Source organism: Phalangium opilio, unplaced genomic scaffold (assembly GCF_054372755.1).
Source record: "Phalangium opilio isolate 3A_F unplaced genomic scaffold, DU_Popi_V2 ptg000031l_1, whole genome shotgun sequence".
NCBI lineage: Eukaryota > Metazoa > Arthropoda > Arachnida > Opiliones > Phalangiidae > Phalangium > Phalangium opilio.
The window spans coordinates 6779268-6797684 of NW_028324158.1; the positions used below are offsets into that span (position 1 = coordinate 6779268).

The 18417-nt window shown below is 35.9% G+C and overlaps 3 protein-coding genes across 4 annotated transcripts; all 3 read left to right on the forward strand.

Moving 5' to 3' along the window:
- The first annotated feature begins 340 nt into the window (after positions 1-340).
- LOC149690305 (solute carrier family 13 member 2-like) lies at positions 341-4113 on the forward strand. The gene is made up of 13 exons (XM_089869810.1): positions 341-706; positions 1020-1428; positions 1882-2054; positions 2124-2154; positions 2303-2354; positions 2417-2536; positions 2719-2793; positions 2853-2957; positions 3025-3205; positions 3289-3450; positions 3519-3561; positions 3637-3731; positions 3794-4113. The coding sequence occupies exons 1-13, from the start codon at positions 581-583 to the stop codon at positions 3944-3946; spliced, it is 1725 nt and encodes a 574-aa protein (XP_089725936.1). The 5' UTR covers positions 341-580; the 3' UTR covers positions 3947-4113.
- Positions 4114-4596: 483 nt separating this feature from the next.
- grsm (probable aminopeptidase NPEPL1 granny smith protein) lies at positions 4597-8521 on the forward strand. The gene is made up of 9 exons (XM_089869811.1): positions 4597-4689; positions 5019-5185; positions 5259-5450; positions 5521-5775; positions 5859-6083; positions 6905-6982; positions 7050-7451; positions 8055-8168; positions 8242-8521. Exons 2-9 carry the CDS (start codon positions 5030-5032, stop codon positions 8377-8379), a joined length of 1560 nt encoding a protein of 519 aa, XP_089725937.1. The 5' UTR covers positions 4597-4689; positions 5019-5029; the 3' UTR covers positions 8380-8521.
- A 984-nt stretch (positions 8522-9505) lies between these two features.
- Positions 9506-18367, forward strand: Brd7-9 (Bromodomain containing 7/9). 2 transcript variants are annotated; one of them, XM_089869809.1, is made up of 14 exons: positions 9506-9703; positions 9857-10329; positions 11511-11707; positions 12646-12790; positions 12871-12978; positions 13886-14073; positions 14138-14249; positions 14849-14909; positions 15002-15040; positions 16287-16422; positions 16498-16606; positions 17237-17312; positions 17387-17557; positions 17870-18367. In XM_089869809.1, exons 1-14 carry the CDS (start codon positions 9637-9639, stop codon positions 18202-18204), a joined length of 2217 nt encoding a protein of 738 aa, XP_089725935.1. In that variant the 5' UTR covers positions 9506-9636; the 3' UTR covers positions 18205-18367. The 2 variants fall into 2 exon arrangements, with proteins under 2 accessions (XP_089725935.1, XP_089725934.1); XM_089869808.1 differs by having other exon boundaries at positions 9507-9703; positions 15002-15109.
- Positions 18368-18417: the final 50 nt, after the last annotated feature.

Below are 18417 nucleotides of genomic sequence, written 5' to 3' on the forward strand. Positions count from 1 at the left end.
ATATACTTCGCTGTTACTAAGTATTGTAACATGAAATTATAACGGGTTATGAATCTATTCTGTTATTGTTTGGAGGTCTTTAACCGAACATTACGCGGCAGTGGCTTTTATTTTGTCTCTCATGGACAGTACCTCTATAAAGACCTCTGCAGCAGCTATATACTTATTGTGATTATTGTAAGTTTATGGTAGACAAGCAACAAAGGCAGCAAGCGTTGCTCTTCGGAACTAAGAGAAATATCCGTGCAAATTTTCAGTCTTCTAGCCTGGGCATTGATTATCAGTCGGTCAAGACATTTACTTGCATAGATTTAGTTTATAAGAATAATCAGTGCTAAAAATTAATAATTTGGTTGTATTTAAGTGATCCTTTAATCGGTATCTGGTACAATACTGAACGTATTTATTATTAAGTAAGTTGAAACTAAGTTTGTTAGATAAAAATACTAAGCTATTGTTTCGAGCGAGGAAAAAAACCTATTAAGATAAGAGATTGTAAAGGCCACATTGATTGACGCCCGAAAACGGAGGTTTATTCATTCAAACAGTAACAGGTGAACTTGTGAAGCGTCAACAGTGCATGACTGCGATAATGGTGACCAAACCGACTAATGCCTTAGAAACTATATGGAACTGTAGGAGGCCCATTTTGGCTGTGGCTATTCCCTTCTTGTTGCTACCATGGCCGCTTCTGAACAGTTCTCAGGTAAGGTCAGGTCGCATTCGACTTGGATGGTGGACATAGTTGTTAAACAGGATTCTGTAAAGTAACATGAAGACCACGCTTTATTCTGTTTTGTTTGGGAGGCCCTGGTGGGATGTAAAGCGACAAATTAATTTTGTTTAGATTCAATTATACTCGAAAAGGTTTATGCAGTGTAGCTATAGCTGTTTCTGACCTTTTCTAAGCTTGTGTATAGCCGGCGACAATTTTAGAAACCCTTTATAGTTATTAGTTTCATGTAGTTCCGGAGCTATATCTTACTTAATGGACTGTAACTGTAGTTTAAACTTAACAGGAAACCGCTTGCGCTTACGTTGTAGCCGTCATGGCTTTCTTTTGGCTGTTAGAAGTGGTTCCTTTAGCTGTTACAGCATTACTCCCAGTATTCATGTTCCCCGTCATGGGCGTCATGTCGACCAAGGAGGTTTGCAACGAATATATGAAAGAAACCCTGATGATATTTTTGGGTAGTTTAATGGCGGCCACAGCCGTCGAACATTGCAATTTACATCAAAGAATAGCGCTCCGCGTCTTAAGAATCGTTGGCTCATCCCCAAGATGGTTGTTACTCGGGTTTATGGTAACTACCACCATCTTGTCAATGTGGATTAGTAATTCCGCTACAACTGCTTTGATGGTACCTATTGTGGAAGCGGTTTTGTTGCAGCTGACCTCTTCAACGTCGGAACGCAAAGAGACCATAGGTATAATCAGCAGTGTATAGTACTTCTCTTCGAGAGAAGTGTAATTGTAACATGATTCTTCCCAACATCATTTTACATTTGGAGCAAGTTACCGAATCACATACGCGATAAATAGTTCCCTCTTCATTAATCTATTAGCTCTTAACTATTTGCCAAGGCGCATGCGCTTGTGGATTTTTGTCCCACGTCAAGGTGATGTTTGTGGGTTGATTGCTGAGGATTTAGTAACAAACAGTTATTGAATTCACCCTGCACTGTGCGATGCCCATCTGAAGTTTGATGAGCGGGAGAGCAAACAAAAATGTTCATGAGCCTGGGAAGAATCACGTTACGTAACTAAAGTATTAGGAGGATACAGAGTGTCATCCTTCTTCTATTATCCCCTTCTGATAGAATTGTCTTACGAAGTTCTGACAGGTAAAGCTTATACTTCTTACGTAAATGCATATTTAGGCTCTATACATCTGGAGGATGTAGAGAAACGCAAGGATTCGGGACCATTTAGAAAGAATTCAATGCCGATTCCGTTGTCAACCAGGGGTTCAATCAGTCATAGGTCTAGTATGGCCCAACAGATCGAAGATGATGAGGCTAGTAAATTCCTCAGAAAAGCTTTGTTCCTGGGAGTAAGTATACTGACTAATTTAGGTAGTAGCGTATTCCCCTATATAACATTTGACTTTTCATTATTGAAGGTCTGTTACTCAGCAAATATCGGTGGAACAGGTATAGAACTTTTACATGTGAAAATAGAAGCCACACCGGGAATTCCTTCCTCCCCGACTAAATTGTGAACGGGTGAAAGAATTTCTTGTGTCGCTTGTAATGTGTTCTTGGTAATGGGAAACATCGCTTTACAAATACTCGCCTACAGGTACTTTAACTGGTACTACGCCGAATTTAATTCTTAAAGGACAGATAGAAAGGTGTAGTAGAATGATTAAAGACAAGTTACCTTTGTCATAATAATAAAAATTATTGCTTATAGCGATTACAAAGATTATCACGATATCACTTTTGCATCTTGGATGATGTTCAATTTTCCTGGAGCGATTATTTGTATGATTGCGGCTTGGATTTTCTTACAAGTTGTTTACCTTCGAAAATGGTACTTGCATAGTGGCCGTGGTAGAAATATAAGCCAAACTAGATAGTTTAAGCACTGTGGTTTAGGCCAAAGTTAAGTTGGATGGCTTTTTTAATTTGGGCCAATAATTAAGTCATGACACAAAAAGCTACTTAGTATCTTGGTGTTTGAACGTCACTCGCATCTAATTATAAACTCAATAGCCCTAGCAACAAAGAACGAGAAGAGGCTTGTAACGAACTTATTGCCGAAAAGTACCAGTCTTTGGGTGATATGACGTAAATTCAACCTATAAGAGTAGTTCTATTAGAGACGGGACTAATTGATTTACTGATAGTTTCCACGAAAAGGCAGTTGGATTTTTGTTCATTATTATGGTATTCATGTTCTTTTTCCGTGAACCCGAGTTCATACCGGGTTGGGGCAGTTTCAGACCAACGGGGTAATGGCTAAGACATTTCGTACAATCTTTTAATTTCATTGACAACTCCGAAGGTCTTTAACTTTAGATACATGCAAGACGGTGCCACTGCCATCTTCATAGTCGTCCTCATGTTCATTATACCAGCCGATCCCAGTAACTTTTCCACAAGTCCTGCTTTGCTGGAATGGAGCGTTGTCCACGAAAAAGTTGGTTGGGGTTTGGCATTGTTGTTAGGTGGTGGATTCGCCATAGCCGAGGGTGCTAAGGTTAATACTACAGTCAATCAACGGATCTACATCATTGGTTTCAGTCTAATTTTCGGATTTTTTGGGGTGAAATTTAACTGTAGCAATCAGGATTGTCACAATGGCTAGCCCAATCCTTATCCGATGTGGATTTCGGCTCGACTTTGAATTTGCAGTTGGCCGTGAGTATTATTGCTCTAGTTTTAACGGAAGTCACGAGCAACACGGCAACGTCAACAATTTTACTTCCGGTTATAGGGAAAATGGTAAATTTTAACCCTTTAGACACACCATTGTACAATATTTGCTTTTAATTTTGGGGGCGTTTATATAGGCTGACCTAAAACGTGTTCACCCAATCACTTTGCAAATGCCAGGTAGGTTTTAGACCCAATTTAGGCCTAGAGATTTACCATATTCAAGGTTATTCGCTCACTAACAAACTATTTAAGTATGTATTTCATGCTCGTACGCCTTCATGTTGCCAATTGCAACTGGTCCTAACGCAATTGTTTTTGACGCGGCAAAGTTTGCCCCGATTGACATGGTATATAATTGTAAAGGAAAAGTCTGGAGGGACAGGATTAATGAGGTTAACTTTAAATGTAGGCCATACCAGGGATTATTATGAAGTTTCTATGCCTGGCAGTGATCATTGTCATGATAAACACCCTTGGCTATCCTGTTTTTGACCTTGACACTCCTTTGGTCAGAAATTTTGAAAACGTTACCTCAGACTTGTTGAACAGCACGCTTTTCTAAACAATTAGTTAACACTGTTCTTACGTAGTTAGAATCTTACAGGCGCTAGAGCCTCAGGTTCCCACTGTATAAATGATAAGGATACCTCTTTGGTAGAACCTTTTGGTAGAACGTAGAATATTCCATTAATATTTGTACAATGATGTAAATAAATGTTTTATACTCATGCGCAAGAATCTTTCATAAACATTAGATTCGTATTAAAATATTTTTGATATGAATTTCCCTATTTCAACAATTCTGTCGTAACAGCACGTGACAAATGTTTTTTGAAGTTGGCGCCGGTGGGCTTATGGTGGTGAAGTGATATTTTTCGTTCGCGTATTTCAAAAGAATGGGCCGATGGGGATTATAATAGTAACTTTAAGCATTGCACTTTTATCTTCGAAAACGGTTAAAATTACTGAATTTAGAATTTTGACATTGGAAATTAATTTTTATTAAAAAATCTATCGACTCTAAAAACTTAAATCTTTTTTAGAATAATAAAACACGTCAATACACATGTCTCATAAAAATTTCAGATCATTTGGATGAATAGGACAAAGGATCTGTCCAAAAAACCTACCTCTTCCCATAGAACTTAATGTTAATTTTGGGTTCCTTCGAAATTCCCGCCGATAATCCAAAAGGCGCGAGGTGCGTGATCGAGTGGGCTATGGCCGCAGATGCAGACTCCCGCCATCTCACGACTCTCTTCAGCATCGATCTTCCATCTTTGGTTCGAACTTCGAAGCCGGGTGGTGAGTAATTTTGTTTTAATTTGAGCATTATTGTGGCATTTAATTTTCAGCTTAGTTAATCCATATTTTCCTAGACATTATATTCAACCTGTTGAGTTTGAAGAGAAATAGTATTAAAATTGAGGAAAGTGTAGGGATGATGTCACTGTCAATTATCAATATCAACGAAAGGAGTTAAGCCTTGGCTTCTTTGTCTTTTTATGACATTGACAGATGGGAAGGGGGTAGTAGGGGTATTAAAAAGAAGTCACAAGATTGATAAGGACTAGATCAGCAGATCAGTCTTATTCTTTTTAAGCTAAAGCCCAAGTTTTTGTTTCATTTGTCAGCGACTTAAGATATGGAGAAACCATTGACAACAGTGAATTTTAACAAATCATTGACTCCTTCTGATCCAGAGTCAAATAAAGTTCTAATTATCGGACAATATGAAAATATATGTCAAGCGGGATATAAAAAAGTTAAATGCAAACTCTTACCCAGGGTGACGGAAGAAGTAAGTGTGTTCAATATGGTTTAAGAAATGCATTCTTCCATTCTTTTTTTCAACCTTAAAATTACATACTTAGATGTATTCTGTCGTCTTAGACAGTCTAAGAGAACGAACTTCATTAAAAGATAATATACCTCTTTACTTGGACAACAAAGCTATTTTAGGAATATTACCATCTAAATGTTCGCGTCATAACTCTAGTTCAAGAAATGTTGTGTTAACTAAAATGGTTAAAAAATTAACTAATGATTCCGATAGCTGCATTGTTGTAAGTATTTTATTTTTAAAACTAATTTTAATTAGGATTAGAAAGAATACGATTTAACTGTCTTTAACAGGTTATATGTGAGAAAGCCAATGTTTACGCATCGGCTTGCGCAATTGCAAGGGTTTTTCCTTTGTATTCTCGGAAATCGTCTGATAAAAACCGTTCGCAGACAATTACAGTTGAATTTGTAACCGTAGATGAACGAGATAGTGAATTAACCGATGGTGAAGTTAAATGTTTGAAAACCGCTGCTGAAGGAATTCAATTAACAGCTAGAATTGTTGATACTCCTTGTTCAGACATGCATACTGATATTTTCATTAAAGTAATTAGTAAATTAATGTTAATAATATAGTTTTCAGAAGTTCGTTCTTCGTTAATTTTTTTTTTTTTTTTTGTGTGTGTTAGGAAGTTCAAAAGGTCGGAGAAGCCTTAGGAATTAAAGCATTAGTGATTCAAGGAGAGGAATTGAAAGAGAGAGGTTTTATGGGAATTTATTCAGTTGGGCAAGCAGCCCTCCATGCCCCAGCTCTGGTTGTTCTTTCTCACGAGCCAGTTGGAGCTACGGAAACTGTTGCCTGGGTTGGAAAAGGAATTGTTTATGACACTGGTGGACTTAGCATTAAAACAAAAGTAAATTAAACAAATAGTTCAATTCAGGGTTCATACAAACCTGGAAAACAGGGAAAAATCAGGGAAATAAATAGCTGACAAAAACCTCAGGGAAATTTAGAATTTTTAGTAAAATTCAGGGAAATTTGCGTCAAACAGGGGCCGAGTAATTAAGCAAAATGTCCGTAAACATACCACCCTTCATAGGATTAACATTACGCTAAACTTTGGAGGCTCATAGCTCTGGTTATATTAGAGATACGGGGATGTCCTTTGAGTATGTTATAGTCCAATTTATCCCCCATCCAACCATACTAAAATCTTAGGGCTACGACAAACAGGGGCCGAGTAATGAAGCAAAATGTTCGTGAACATCCCCTCCATAGGATTAACATTACACTAAACTATGGGGCTCATAACTCTGGTTCTAGTAGAGATACGGGGATGTCCTTTGAGTATGTTATAGTCCAATTTGTCCCCCATCCAACCATACTAAAATCTTAGGGCTACGACAAACAGGGGCCGAGTAATTAAGCAAAATGTTAGTGAACATTCACTCCATAGGATTAACATTACACTATACTTTGGAGGCTCATAACTCTGGTTATATTAGAGATAGGGAGATGTCCTTTTAGTATGTTATAGTCCAATTTGCCCCCCCCCCTCCTTCGCTAACATTTGATCCATAAGATACTCCATATAAGGGAAAAACCTGGAAAACTCAGGGAAGTATATGGGGGGGGGGAAACCTCATGGAAATCTCAGGGAAATTTGTTTTCCAAAATTTGTATGAATCCTGTCAATAGTTTTAGTATAATTTAATAGTTTAATTTTCTTTATAGACTTCAATGCCTGGAATGAAACGAGATTGTGGAGGTGCAGCAGCTGTTTTGGGTTCATTTTACGTTGCTGTTAAAATGGTAAAGTATTAATAGTATTATTTTTTTAGAATACCTTGTTCAAACATCTTTTAATTAATTTTCCTAGGGTTTTGAACAAAATCTCCACGCTGTTTTCTGTTTAGCGGAAAATGCTGTGGGTCCTAAATCAACTCGGCCCGATGATATTATTACTATGTATTCTGGAAGATCAGTTGAAATTAATAATACAGATGCGGAGGGTCGACTTGTTCTTGGAGATGGAGTAGTTTACGCTGATCGGGACCTGAAAGCCGATATCATTCTGGATATGGCAACCTTAACTGGAGCTCAGGGTGTATCAACTGGGAAACACCATAGCGCTATTTTAACTAATAGTGAAGAATGGGAACAAGCTGTAGTTAGAGCCGGGAGAAATTCCGGTGATCTAGCTCATCCCTTACCATATTGCCCTGAACTTCATTTTTCAGAGTTTGCAAGCGCAGTTGCTGATATGAAAAACTCCGTTGCGGTAAATATTAATATACTTTTAACTGTTTAAAGGGAGGGTGAAGTAGAAAATCAAGTGATTTTTTTTATCGATTTTTCTACTAATTATAAGACCAGTCTGCATAGTGAAACATTCAGGAAATACAGACTCCGAATGATTTTAAAATTATTTCAAATTAGTTGCAGATTTTTAGGATAATTTTAAACAAGGACTGCCGACCAATCGCGTAACGTCCTGCCTTTTTATTAACAAAATTCTCGTGGCATGTTCCGCGTTGAATGAAATTTATCACGAGATTTCATAAAATTCGCGCGCGACGTGATAATCGTGGCGCGAGACACGGAGCGTGCCACGATAATTTTGTTAATAAAAAGGCAGGGCGTTACGCGATTGGTCGGAGGACCTTCTTTAAATTTATCCTTAAAATCTCAAAACTAATTTGAATTTTAAAATCATTCGGAACTGGTATTTCCTGAATGTTTCACTATGCATACTGGTCTTGTAATTAGTAGAAGAATCGATAAAAAATCACTAGATTTTCTGCTTCACCCTCCCTTTAAAAAATATTAATTAGTGTTTGTTTAATTTAATTTAATCTTTTCTTCCGATTTTGATATTTCTCAGGATCGTAGTAATGCTACATCAGCTTGCGCTGGTTTGTTTATCGGAGCCCATTTAGGTTTTGAAGATTATTCAGGTGTTTGGATACATGTGGACATTGCTAGTCCAGTTCACGCTGTATGGAACCTTTTATTAATATTAATTAAATTAACCCTAATACTAGTTTTGATAACTAATTTCTTAATTACAGGGAGACAGAGCAACTGGGTATGGTGTGGCATTATTAACTTCCCTCTTTGGTTACGCGTCAAAAGAACCAATGCTTCAAAGTTTGTCACCTTTCACCCAATCTGATAGCAATTCTGCTAAGAGGATGCGATTAGCGTGAAACCTAAATACTTTTTTTTTCTATGGATGAAGAGATATATTGGAATTTCATAATTTTGCAAAAGAAGTTTTATTAACTTTAATTTGTATTTGTTCTTTATCTTTAAAATGGAGGGAAATATAATAAATGCTTGATAATTAAACGTCCACGTGTCTTTATTTATTCAAAAAACGCGCCTTCCACTCTAGTCACGTGGTTTTTAGGCTTAATGGGAAGCTGTATTGTGATTGGTTCATATTGACAACCAGTGTCTCGTCGCCTTCATTCAAATTTCATAATTTTGCAAAAGAAGTTTTATTAACTTTAATTTGTATTTGTTCTTTATCTTCAAAATGGAGGGAAATATAATAAATGCTTAATAATTAATCGTCCACGTGTCTTTATTTATTCAAAAAACGCGCCTTCGTCTCTAGTCACGTGGTTTTTAGGCTTAATGGGAAGCTGTATTGTGATTGGTTCATATTGACTACCAGTGTCTCGTACCGTTCATTCAAATTTCGTAATTTTGCAAAAGAAGTTTTATTAACTTTAATTTGTATTTGTTCTTTATCTTTAAAAGTGGAAGGAAATATAATAAATGCTTAATAATTAAACGTCCACGTGTCTTTATTTATTCAAAAAAACGCGCCTTGGTGTCTAGTCAGGTGGTTTTTAGGCTTAATGGGAAGCTGTATTGTGATTGGTTCATATTGACCACCAGTGTCTCGTCGCGTTCATTAAAATTTCATAATTTTGCAAAAGAAGTTTTATTAACTTTAATTTGTATTTGTTCTTTATCTTTAAAATGGAGGGAATTATAATAAATGCTTGATAAATAAACGTCCACGTATCTTTATTTATTCAAAAAACGCGCCTTCCACTCTAGTCACGTGGTTTTTAGGCTTAATGGGAAGCTGTATTGTGATTGTTTCATATTGACAACCAGTGTCTCGTCGCGTTCATTCAAATTTCATAAATTTGCAAAAGAAGTTTTTATTAACTTTAATTTGTATTTGTTCTTTATCTTTAAAATGGAGGGAAATATAATAAATGCTTGATAATTAAACGTCCACGTGTGCTTATTTATTCAAAAAACGCGCCTTCGTCTCTAGGCTTAATGGGAAGCTGCTGTATTGTGATTGGTTCATATTGACCACCGGTGTCTCGTCGCGTTCATTCATTGTGTTGGTGATAGTTTTGTTGACTTTTATTTGTGAAACACTGTAATTATCGCTCAAGTTAATTTTAACTGAATTTTATAGTAAATTTTCGTTTGTAATGGGTAGTAAGAAACATAAAAAACATCATAGATCCGAGAAAAAAGAATTGAAAGAAGGCAAAACTGGTGAGTAAACGAACGTTCATTGTGGCCAAGGCTTAGGGTTATTTAATTAATTTTCGAATATTTCGATTTTTGAATGGGGCAATTAGAATCGTTTTATGAATAATGGATTAGTAGTAGAAATTCACGTTTAAATTTAATATTCTCAATGATTAGATCGCTTGGAGAAACCCTTGAAGCTCGTTTTAAAAGTTGGTGGAAGTTCTAGTAGCGTTCAAGCACCCGCGCCCGCATCACCCAGCATCCAAGCTAGTGATGTTTTGCAATTGCAAACAAATGTCATTCCTCCTCAAGGACAACCGCCGCCACATCAAGCCCTTGATCAAAAACACGTGTTACACGCACCTGCATCTATTCCAGGACCTTCTGTAGTTGTCCCTCCCACTGTTATTAATCCTCATCAACAGCTTCCTGTTGGTGACCCATTATTAGTCCCAAAGGAAGAGAAAATGGATATAATGGTGGCAACAACAACAACAACGGAATCTCATCATAGCCACGAGAAACACAAAAAATCTAAGAAAAAGAAAAAGAAGAAATCAAGTGATAGGGATCGTGATAAACATCAGAAGAGACATAAGCATCATCACCATCATCATCATCATAGAGAACATTCCCATGAACGCAAGGTATGTGGTTTTACTTTCTCAAGCAAAGATGCTATAGACTAGGCTTCGGTATTCATGGATTAACTAACTCTAGGGATTGTTCACTAACTGGGTTTCCCATGTAATGCTATCGTCCTTGATTCCCCTCTTCATTCCCCCAATTTATTGGACCAAACCGGATATAGATATAGCGCCATCTCTAGGCAAAATAAATCGTTTTTGCCCAATTTAGGCAGAAATTCAATTTTGACGTCATAGACATAGAACACCTTATAGACATAGAACACCTTATAGACATAGAACACCTTATAGACATAGAACACCTTATAGACATAGAACACCTTATAGACATAGAACACGTCATAGACATAGAACACGTCATAGAACCATAGAACACGTCATAGAACCATAGAACACGTCATAGACATAGAACCATAGAACACGTCATAGACATACAACACGTTATAGACATAGAACCATAGAACACGTCATAGACATAGAACTATAGAACACGTCATAGACATAGAACCATAGAACACCTTATAGACATAGAACACGTCATCGACATAGAACACGTCATAGACATAGAAGTTAGAACCATAGAACACGTCATAGACATAGAACACGTCATAGACATAGAACACGTCATAGACATAGAACACGTCATAGACATAGAACACGTTATAGACATAGAACTTTAGAATACGTCATAGACATAGAACACGTTATAGACATAGAACTTTAGAATACGTCATAGACATAGAACCATAGAACACGTCATAGACATAGAACACGTCATAGACATAGAACACGTCATAGACATAGAACACGTCATAGACATAGAACACGTTATAGACATAGAACCTTAGAACACGTCATAGACATAGAACCATAGAACACGTCATAGACATAGAACCATAGAACACGTCATAGACATAGAACCATAGAACACGTCATAGACATAGAACCATAGAACACGTCATAGACATAGAACACGTGATATTTAGTCCAATTTTCTTATAACTTCCTGTTAGGGATAGTAGCTGCTGCTAGGGGGCGTTTGGAATATGCATGCTTCATCTTTTGGGGGAACCCGGGGAACAACTATCCCTAGTGTTATTTAATCCACGAGGTATTTCAGTACAAGGAATCCACTTGAACCTTTCATGATTCCTAATATATAGGCCTATTTATTTTTTAAGGAAAAACGTCGTAGGGAGCATGATCATGATCATGGATCTAAGGAAATGCCCCAAAAAAGGCAAATGGTGGACTCTAATTCTATTTTTTGTGGCGGTGATAGAACTAATAGAGATCCAAGGTCATGTACTTTAAAGAAAAAGTCCACTAAAACTCCTCTTCAGTTGCTTTTAAGTTATTTTCTCAAAACTTTCCAAAAGTAAGTTTTGAAATCTCAATTTATGTTAAAGGAAAGTTTAGCTAACATAACATTATACCTTAAAAGAATGGCCTTTAATTATCTCTTGTTACAAAACAATTAGCATTTTATTACTCTTAAAAGTGAAGACTACTGTGTCACCATTGTTTTATTGGCGTCTGCTAAACTGAACCCCTCACCCTTACCTCTCACAGTCTGTGAAATTTCAACCAATCCCATAGGGGTAAGGAGTTCAGTTTAGCAGACACCACTAAACCAATGGTTGCACACCAGGGTGGGAAATAAGGATTTTTTTTAAACTGGACATTGGACCAGAGAGAGAACCCTCTGATCTGGAAAAAATAAACTGGTCCATGACCACTGGCCAGGGCGCGGTGTCTGCTAAATTGAAGAAGTGGATAATTAAAATATATGAGCTAATGTCTGGACTCTGGAACAGTCTGGGAAATAAGGATATTTTTTAAACTAGTCCTTGGGACCAGTGACCCCCCTATGTCCGAAATAATAAACTGGTCTCCGAACTGGTCCCAGCCTTTGTTCTCCTATAGATTTGCAATTAATAAACTGGTCCCGAGGACCAGTAACCCCCACTTCTTGAATTAAAAAACTAGTCCAAGCAATTAATAAACTGGTTTTGGACCAGAGGAAGTGTGCTATTTCCCAGACTGCTCTGGAAACCCTTGAATTTTCTTAGTGGTCCTGTGGACCACTGACCCCCCCTCCAATTTAATTTTTAAACTGGTCATTTGCCCTTTGCCACCGCCTTATTTCCCACACTGTTGCACACAAGCCTAATAAAATGCTAATTATTTTGTAATAAGAGATCTTTTATTTATCTTTTAATATTCTTCCTTTTATATTTTGAAAAAGCAGCCATTATTTTAAGGTATGATGTTATGTTACCTAAACTTTTCCTTTAATTTTTACATTTTTTTCAGGAAAGATCCCCAACAATTTTTTGCATGGCCAGTTAGTGATATTATCGCGCCTGGATACTCCAGTATTATTAGCCATCCAATGGATTTTAGTACAATGAAAACAAAGGTAGAAGCCAAGGATTATAAGTGTATAAATGATTTCAAAGTAAGTTCTTTTAATTTCCTAATAAAAATTAAATTATAACATCCTTTAATTAATTTCCTAATTTAATTGTTTTTTTTTAGAATGATTTGAAACTTATGTGCGATAATGCCATGATCTATAATCGTCCTGACACAGTTTATTTTAAAGCTGCAAAGAAAATGTGGCACGGACAAAAACTATTTACTCGAGTGAGAAATATAATAAGTGTAGTCAGGGTTCATACAAACATGGAAAACTGGGAAAAATCAGGGAAATAAATAGCTGACAAAAACCTCAGGGAAAACTCAGGGAAATAAATAGTTGACGAAAACCTCATGGAAAATTCAGGGAAATTATCGAATTTTTAGTAAATTTCAGGGAAATTATTGAATTTTTAGTAAATTTCAGGGAAATTATTGAATTTTTAGTAAATTTCAGGGAAATTATCGAATTTTTAGTAAATTTCTGGGAAATTATCGCATTTTTAGTAAATTTCAGGGAAATTATCAAATTTTTAGTAAATTTCAGGGAAATTATCGAAGTTTTAGTAAATTTCAGGGAAATTATCGAAGTTTTAGTAAATTTCAGGGAAATTATCGAATTTTATGTAAATTTCAGAGAAATCAGCTAAATTTACGTCAAACAGGGGCTGTGTAATTAAGCAAAATGTTCGTGAACATACCCTCCATAGGGTTAACATTACACTATATTTCGGAGGCTCATAACTCTGGTTCTACTAGAGATACGGGGATGTCCTTTAAGTATGTTATAGTCCAATTCGTCCCCCATCCAACCATACTAAAAACTTAGGGCTACGACAAACAGGGGCCGAGTAATCAAGCAAAATGTCCGTAAACATACCACCCTCCATAGGATTAACATTACACTACACTTTGGAGGCTCATAACTCTGGTTATATTAGAGATAGGGAGATGTCCTTTTAGTATGTTATAGTCCTATTTGCCCCCCCTCCTCCGTTAACATTTGCTCCATACGATACTCCATATACGGGAAAAACCTGGGAAACTCAGGGAAATTGGTTTTCCAAAAGTTGTATGAACCCTGCGGACTAAAAAATTACGATGTATTAAATAATTAATTCACGTTTTTCTTTAGGAACAACTTATGTCTTTATCGCGTAATCTTCCATTTATTCTTGACATGTCACCAGAAGAACTAGGATTTGATCCCAAAGAACATGTTGAAGAAATCACCCAATTAGAAGGCGGATCTGAACTTACGTTAAACGAGTCTCCGGAAATGAAGATGAAAAAGCACAAGTCCAAACATTCAGATGATAAAAGGTTTTTTTCTGAATTACCTTGTCATTTAAATTATTATATTTATTATAATATAATTAATTTTTAGTTACGTACAAAGTGACGATGATGATATGGCGCCAGATGAGATTCTCATTCAAGCTCAGAAAGCTGCTAGAGCTGCCGCTGATAAATTAACATTGAAAAAACCAAATTCTCAGGTTGGTTAAAAATTAAAATTAAAATTAAAAACTTGGAAGAACTTCTTAAAGGGAGGGTGAAGTAGAAAATCAATTGATTTTTTATCGATTCTTCTACTAATTATAAGACCAGTCTGCATAGTCAAACATTCAGGAAATACTTTCGAATAATTTTAAAATTCAAATTAGTTTCAGATTTTAAGGATAATTTTAAACAAGGACTTCTGACCAATCGCGTAACGCCCTGCCTTTTTATTAACAAAATTCTCGTGGCACGTTCCGCGTTGAATGAAATTTAGCACGAGATTTGATAAAATTCGCGCGCGACGTGATAATGATAATCGTGGCGCGAGACATGGAACGTGCCACGAGAATTTTGTTAACAAAGGCAAGGCGTTACGCGATTGGTCGGAGGTCCTTCTTTAAAATCATCCTTAAAATCTGAACCTAATTTGAAATAATTTTAAAATCATTCGGAAGTATTTCCTGAATGTATCACTATGCAGACTGGTCTTGTAATTAGTAGAAGAATCGATAAAAAATCACTTGATTTTCTACTTCACCCTCCCTTTAAGCTTATTAACTTAAGTAATAATAATTAATTTAATACCCTTTGACAGTTTGCCTTTTTGCGGCAGAAAGATGATGGTAGTACTTCATTGTCAATCCTCAATCCTAAGGGTAAAAAATCTTCATTAAGATTAAGACGAACCATTAAATTTAATTAATTAATATCTTTGGAGTAATTTTTTTTTTTGACACGTTTCATTTAGGAGCTGAGGAGAAGGAGGTGAAACTGGAGCAGCTGATGGGTAAGCTGGGCCACGGAGGCGGATCTATCACTGGCTTCAAAGAGGACCCTAAAAACGTAGTTCGACCAGGTCGGGAACCCAAAAAAAAAAAAAAAAAAAAAACATCAATGCAAAATCAATCAATAAGATTTAACTTTAAAATAATACTTTAAAAAAGAAACTAAACACTCTGCACAGCACCCACTAAATTGGCGGAAAAATAATTAAAAGAATTAGGTTTAATTTTAGTTAGAGATGACGAGAAAAATACTGTTTTTAATTGCAGGGTTCATACAAACCTGGAAAACCTGAAAAAATCAGGGAAATAAATAGCTGACAAAAACCTCAGGGAAATTTGGAATTTTTAGTAAAATTCACTATTCAGGGAAATTTGAGTCAAACAGGGGCCGAGTAATTAAGCAAAATGTTCGTGAACATTCCCTCCATAGGATTAACATTACTCTAAATTTTGGAGGCTCGTAACTCTGGGTATATTAGAGATACGGAGATGTCCTTTGATTATGTAATAGTCCAATTTGTCCCCCATCCAACGATACTAAAAACTTAGGGCTACGACAAACAGGGGCCGAGTAATTAAGCAAAATGTCCGTAAACATACTCTCCATAGGATTAACATTACACTAAACTTTGGAGGCTCGTAACTCTGGTTCTACTAGAGATACGGGGATGTCCTTTGAGTATGTTATAGTCCAATTTGTCCCCCATCCAACCATACTAAAAACTTAGGGCTACGACAAACAGGGGCCGAGTAATTAAGCAAAATGTCCGTAAACATACTCTCCATAGGATTAACATTACACTATATTTGGAGACTCATAACTCTGGTTATATTAGAGATAGGGAGATAGTCCTATTTGCCCCCCCCCTCCTTTGTTAACATTTGATCCATAAGTTACTCCATATAAGGGAAAAACCTGGAAAACTCAGGGAAGTATATGGGGAAAAGCCTGGAAATCTCAGGGAAATTTGTTTTCCAAAAGTTGTATTGTATGAACCCTGTAATTGCTTTTCTCGTTATCAGTTTGACAAAAATTCTTACTTACTCAGAGAAGCCAGTCTTTTTCAGTAACATTTAGATATTAATTATTAATTTGAATTTCCCTTTGTTTTTTTAATGGTTCTTCAGTTATAGTGGTTTTGTTTCTATTTGGGTGTTTTTTTATTAATTTTTAATTAATAATTATTATTTTTAATATTCTACTTTCAAATTAAGCTACTTATATATTCTTAATCTTATATTTTACAGTCAAAAATTTGAACTACGGAAGTTTCTGTTCCTACGCTCCGCAGTATGATTCCATGTTTTCAAACTTGACTAAAGATGAGTCTATAATGGTATTGAATACGTATGGAGATGAACTTGGTGCCCAATATGCTGAAAGGTTCGAGACTTCAGTGGTGGCATTAAAGAAATGTCTCTATTCCGAGTTGTTAATGATTTAAATTAATTATTTCAGTTTAATGAGCTTTGCTAAGGACTGTGATTATGTTATGACTATGGTTGATAACATGTTAGATGCATTAACTGGTGGAATGCATTCCAAAACAATTAAACAGTTAGAGGAGGTTCGTTACTATTTTAATTTTAATTATTTTCTTAATTAATTTGTTTTTAAATTAAATAAAAGCATAAGAAAATAATATATAGCTCCCTATAAGTATGAAACTCTCCATTTAAGCCATGATTGTAAACAGCATTTTCTTCCATTGAAATTTGTAAAAAGTTTCTAGCGCCACCTATTAAGAGTTTTTGGCGTTAAAAAGATGAAATATTTGTTTAGAAAATCTTCAAATTTTATATCGTAATTAAAGATTTAAAGGTCTAGAAGTTATTATTATGATAATTATAACTGATTAAGTACATGTCAAAATTATCATAATAAATTAATAGATGGCGACACTGGTACGAGGTAAGGAGCACCTTGTGTCTCTAGGGGGGGGGCGATATTTCCCCGGCCCATCGTGCCTTTCCCGGACACCTTAGGTGGCGGCGATGGTTTCGCCCCCCCCCTTTTACTCCTAGTACGGAAACTTCTCCCACGGGGCTTTGCGCCAAATTTGGAAGCAAATGCTGTAGTATGAAAATGTACTACGTTTCATACTTATAGGGAGCTATATATTATTTTCTTATGACCAAAGGGTTTACAATCAATTTAACATAAATTTTTAATTTAAACTCGTCTATTTAACTTTTAGAGACGAAAAACTAACAAAACTAAAACACCCCCTGAAGTTGTTGTTAATGGAAATGTACCTCAAGAAATGGATTTTAGTAAGTATTAAAAACTATACTTTTATTTAAAATTAATTTAAATGACGACACTTAATTAACGAGTTTAATTTTAGATGGAGCAGATGATCAATCTAAAGGCCCGAAAAATGTACTTCAAAGCAAACTTGATGAAACTTCAGCCTTGTTACAAGATTTAGCCAAAGCTCAACACGATAGACTAAGTCAAGCGCCACCATCTCATCTGTCTAATATTCAAGGAGCCAATAAGGTTGAAGTTGAATTAGGTAAATAAAACATTTTAAATTAATTATAAATAAACATAAATTAACTGTGGTTGTTTTAATCCACCTTATTCCCTTTCGCAGGAAGTTAGGCTTAGCTCGGGATTCATGGGGGTGGAGTAACGGGAAGAAATTGGTCTGTCGTCCGCTACAGTACATATTTTTGGCTTTTGTAGCAGACGACAGACGAATTTCTTCCCGTTACTCACCACCATGAATCCCGAGCTAAGCCTAACTTCCCGCGAAAGGGAATAAGGTGGATTAATTAATTAATTTAATTTAATTTAATTCTTTCATTCATTCGTCTTTTGATAGCTGAAAAAGTAACGAGGGGTTTAACGGAAATAACCAGTCAGGTTAATCCAGGGAATGTAATTGGTCTTCAACAAATAAGGAAAGCAATGGGAATTAGTTACGAACCAATTCCAATTGTAACTACAAATTCACCCAGTCCAATATTAATAGACCAAGATGCTTTGAATCAAACGATAGATTCAATTGTTGATAAAGGGGGGCATAAATCATCCATTGAAATGATGGACCAAGATCAAACCAGTTCAAATAAGGGTGAATCTAATTTAGATTGTGAATTAAGAGAGTTCCTGGACTCTAATTCAGTGCTACAAGGATGCGAAGCATCCGCCCTATAGTTTAGTTTGTTTAAAATCATCGTGTAAGGGTGTAGTTTTTAAAAATTCGAATTTTATACCATTCTAAGTCTATAAACTATTTATTGGGTGTTCACCATTCATTGATGTACAATTTCACTGTAACCATTTTGTTTTTTGATATATAAAGCGGAATAATCAAAAATTGTGTTTTTATTTTTAATTAATCACCAAGGCTTAAAGTTTTACAGAAAT

Bases quoted from the DNA above. Each gene is read 5' to 3' on its own strand.
- LOC149690305 (XM_089869810.1), top strand. From the start codon at position 581: ATGACTGCGATAATGGTGACCAAACCGACTAATGCCTTAGAAACTATA. The intron at 2,537-2,718 runs GTACTTGCATAG...TAAACTCAATAG, and splicing joins GTTGTTTACCTTCGAAAATG to CCCTAGCAACAAAGAACGAG. The intron at 3,451-3,518 runs GTAAATTTTAAC...GCGTTTATATAG, and splicing joins TTCCGGTTATAGGGAAAATG to GCTGACCTAAAACGTGTTCA.
- grsm (XM_089869811.1), top strand. From the start codon at position 5,030: ATGGAGAAACCATTGACAACAGTGAATTTTAACAAATCATTGACTCCT. The intron at 5,776-5,858 runs GTAATTAGTAAA...TGTGTGTGTTAG, and splicing joins ATACTGATATTTTCATTAAA to GAAGTTCAAAAGGTCGGAGA. The intron at 7,452-8,054 runs GTAAATATTAAT...GATATTTCTCAG, and splicing joins ATATGAAAAACTCCGTTGCG to GATCGTAGTAATGCTACATC.
- Brd7-9 (XM_089869808.1), top strand. From the start codon at position 9,637: ATGGGTAGTAAGAAACATAAAAAACATCATAGATCCGAGAAAAAAGAA. The intron at 14,074-14,137 runs GTTTTTTTCTGA...ATTAATTTTTAG, and splicing joins AAACATTCAGATGATAAAAG to TTACGTACAAAGTGACGATG. The intron at 16,423-16,497 runs GTTCGAGACTTC...TAATTATTTCAG, and splicing joins GGTGCCCAATATGCTGAAAG to TTTAATGAGCTTTGCTAAGG.